The 3,064-nt window shown below is 45.2% G+C and overlaps 1 protein-coding gene across 1 annotated transcript in view; it reads left to right on the top strand.

Annotated features, from left to right (window-relative positions):
- Positions 1-752: 752 nt before the first annotated feature.
- Positions 753-3,064, top strand: part of LOC112078899 (A disintegrin and metalloproteinase with thrombospondin motifs 3) — a gene marked incomplete at its 5' end in the record, with an annotated part of 16,314 nt that continues 14,002 nt past the window's right edge. The window contains one exon of the mRNA XM_024145005.2: positions 753-885. Coding sequence (XP_024000773.1) covers positions 753-885 — 133 coding nt within the window. The remainder of the gene's footprint in view (positions 886-3,064) is intronic.

Below are 3,064 nucleotides of genomic sequence, written 5' to 3'. Positions count from 1 at the left end.
TATCATGAGTCAAGGCAGCAGGGCCAAGGCAGCAGCAGAAATTCCACGGTAGTCTTTGCACGAGGCCAGTTGCGCACAGCTTCCCGGGAGGAGACAATGCCAGGTGGCCAGATGCACATCAAACAGAACCCAAGACACCTGTGTCACCTGCAAGCAACATGTTTGTGGGAAGTGTGTCAAGCAAGTCAAAGTGGCAAAGATTTGTGTTGACTGTCAGGACAAGGGATAACCGCTAAATGAAGTCCAATTGATGTCATTGCGTGAAAACTCAGACCATGTAAGCACGAGCTGACAATTATTGTAGTTTTGACTGCTGTCATATCAAACTTCTATTCATTATAATGCCTTTATTGCTTTTGCGCTGATTTTCACTGTTTATCAAGCACACTTGGTGCTTATGATGATGTTTGGGCTACTGTTTTCATCATTTGACCTCACATTCTGCTTACTGTGCATCTTTGTTACCGTGTTCCAACACACATGGTTTCTGTTTCATAGTTGCAACAAAGGTGCTCCACAAGTACAATTTATTGAACATTAAAAAAATGTGTATTCTAATGTTACCTAACACCTTCATGAACACAACCAAATTATTATTTGGTTGTGTTCATGAATGTTTTTAGAGTGTTAGTCAGAATGACTGCTCCTTAGCTGGGGGGGTCCCTCGAGGACCAGCGGTTCTAGTGTTAAACAATAAAAATGAATTTAACAACATTTCTGAAAATTAAATGAAACTCTTTTGTGTCTCGTAGTTCGTACGACTGTCTCCTGGACGACCCGTTCAAACACGACTGGCCCCAGCTGCCGGAGCTGCCAGGAATCAACTACTCCATGGATGAACAGTGTCGCTTCGACTTCGGAGTCGGATACAAAATCTGCACATCAGTAAGTTTGGTCGCGGACATCGTCTAGTATAGTAGAGAGACAGAGAGAGAGAGACCCTATAGAGCTGTCTGATACTTCAGACTCCCTTCCGCTCAGATATCCCTTTGAGAGCAGAAATATACCCTCTGTGTTCGGGGGAAATACACATGAAAAAGTATGTGGACACTGGTTGTCGAACATCTCATTCCAAAATCATGGGCATTAATAATGAAGTTGCTGCCATAACAGCATCATCTTCTGGGAAGGCTTCACAGCTGTTGGAATCATAGCTGTATAAACCTCCACTCTTCTGGGAAGGCTTTCCACTAGATGTTGAAATAGCTGCTATAACGCCTCCACTCTTCTGGGAAGGCTGTCAACTAGATTTGAAAATTGCCTGCTATAACAGCTCACTCTTCTGGGAAGGGCTTTCCACTAGATGTTGGAACATTGCGCTATAACAGCCTCGACTCTTCGGGAAGGCTTTTCCTAGTTTGAAACATTGCTGCTATAACAGCATCCATCTCTTCTGGGAAGCGCTTTCACTAGATGTTGGAACATTGCCTGCTATAAAGCCTCCACCCGTTGGGAGGCTTTCATAGATGTTGGAACATGCTGCTATAAAAGCCTCCACTCTTGGGAAGGCTTTCCACTAGTGTTGGAACATTGCTGGCTATAACAGCTCTCCGTCTGGAAGGCTTTCCATTAGATGTTGAACATTGCTGTGTGGACTTGCTTCCATTCAGCCACAAGAGCATTAGTGAGGTTTGGCATGATGTTGAGTGATTAGCTGTGGCTCACAGTCGGCGTTCAATATCATGCCGAAAAGGTAGAGTTCTGGGGTTGTAGTCAGGGATCTGTTGAAAGGCAGCAGTTTTTATAACCTCAACAAAAACATTTTTACTGGACTCGATTTGTGCATGGGGGCATTGTCATGGTGAAACAGGAAAGGGCCTTCCCCAAACTGTTGTCACAAAGTTGGAAGCATATGTCATTGTATGCTGTAGCGTTAAGATTTCCCTTCACTGMAATTAAGGGGCCTAGCCCGAACCATGACAAAACAGCCCTAGACCATTATTCCTCCACCAAACTTTACAGTTGGCACTATGCATTGGGGCAGGTAGCATTATCCTGGCATCCGTTAAACCCAGATGAATCCGTCGGACTGCCAGATGGTTAAGCATGATTCATCACTCTAGAGATCGTGTTTCCACTGCTCCAGAGRCTAATGGCGATGAGCTTCACGCCACTCCAGCTGATGCTTGGCATTGTGCATGGTGATTTGAGGCTTGTGTGCGGCTGCTTGGCAATGGAAACCCATTTCATAAAGCTCCCGACGAACAGTTCTTGTGCTGATGTTGCTTCCAGAGGTAGTTTGGAAATCGGTAGTGAGTGTTGCAACTGAGGACAGACGATTTTGAATCACTACGTGCTTCAGCACTCAGCGGTCCTGCTCTGTGAGCTTGTGTGGCCTACCATTCGGCGGTCCTGCTCTGTGAGRTTGTGTGGTRTACCACTTCGCGGRTGAGCCGTTGTTGCACCTAGACTTTTCCACTTCAGCACTTACAGTTGACCGGGGCAGCTCTAGCAGGGCAGAAATTTGACGAACTGACTTTTTAAAAAGGTAGCATCCTATGACGGTGCCACGTTGAAATGACGGTGCCACGTTGAAATGACGGTGCCACGTTGAAATGACGGTGCCACGTTGAAATGACGGCGCCACGTTGAAATGACGGCGCCACGTTGAAATGACGGCGCCTACGTTGAAATGACTGGCGCACAATCGTTGAAATGACGGCGCCGTTGAAATGACGGCGCCACGTTGAAATGACGGCGCCACATTTAAATGACGGCGCCACGATAGGTCACTAGAGTTCTCTTCAGAAAGGCCATTCTACTGTCAATGTTTGTGTCTATGGAGATTGCATGGCTGTGTGCTCAATTTTGTACACCTGTCACAACAAATGTGGCTGAAATGGCCAAATCCACTAATTTGAAGGGGTGTGCACATACTCCTGTATGTTATGTATATGTGTATATATATATATTATTATACATACTCATGTATGTATGTATGTATCTCCTAACACACACGCCATACGTTGCTGCTACAATAATTTTTTTATCCTGCTGCTCAGCCACTTTATCCCTGATTGATGCATATACAGTATACACACACTATATATATAATAGTTGGCAT

The sequence above is a fragment of the Salvelinus sp. IW2-2015 genome, unplaced genomic scaffold (assembly GCF_002910315.2).
Source record: "Salvelinus sp. IW2-2015 unplaced genomic scaffold, ASM291031v2 Un_scaffold6452, whole genome shotgun sequence".
NCBI classification, from domain to species: Eukaryota; Metazoa; Chordata; class Actinopteri; order Salmoniformes; family Salmonidae; genus Salvelinus; species Salvelinus sp. IW2-2015.
Note: the sequence above shows the minus strand (reverse complement) of the source record. Positions and strands in the feature narration are given on the sequence as shown.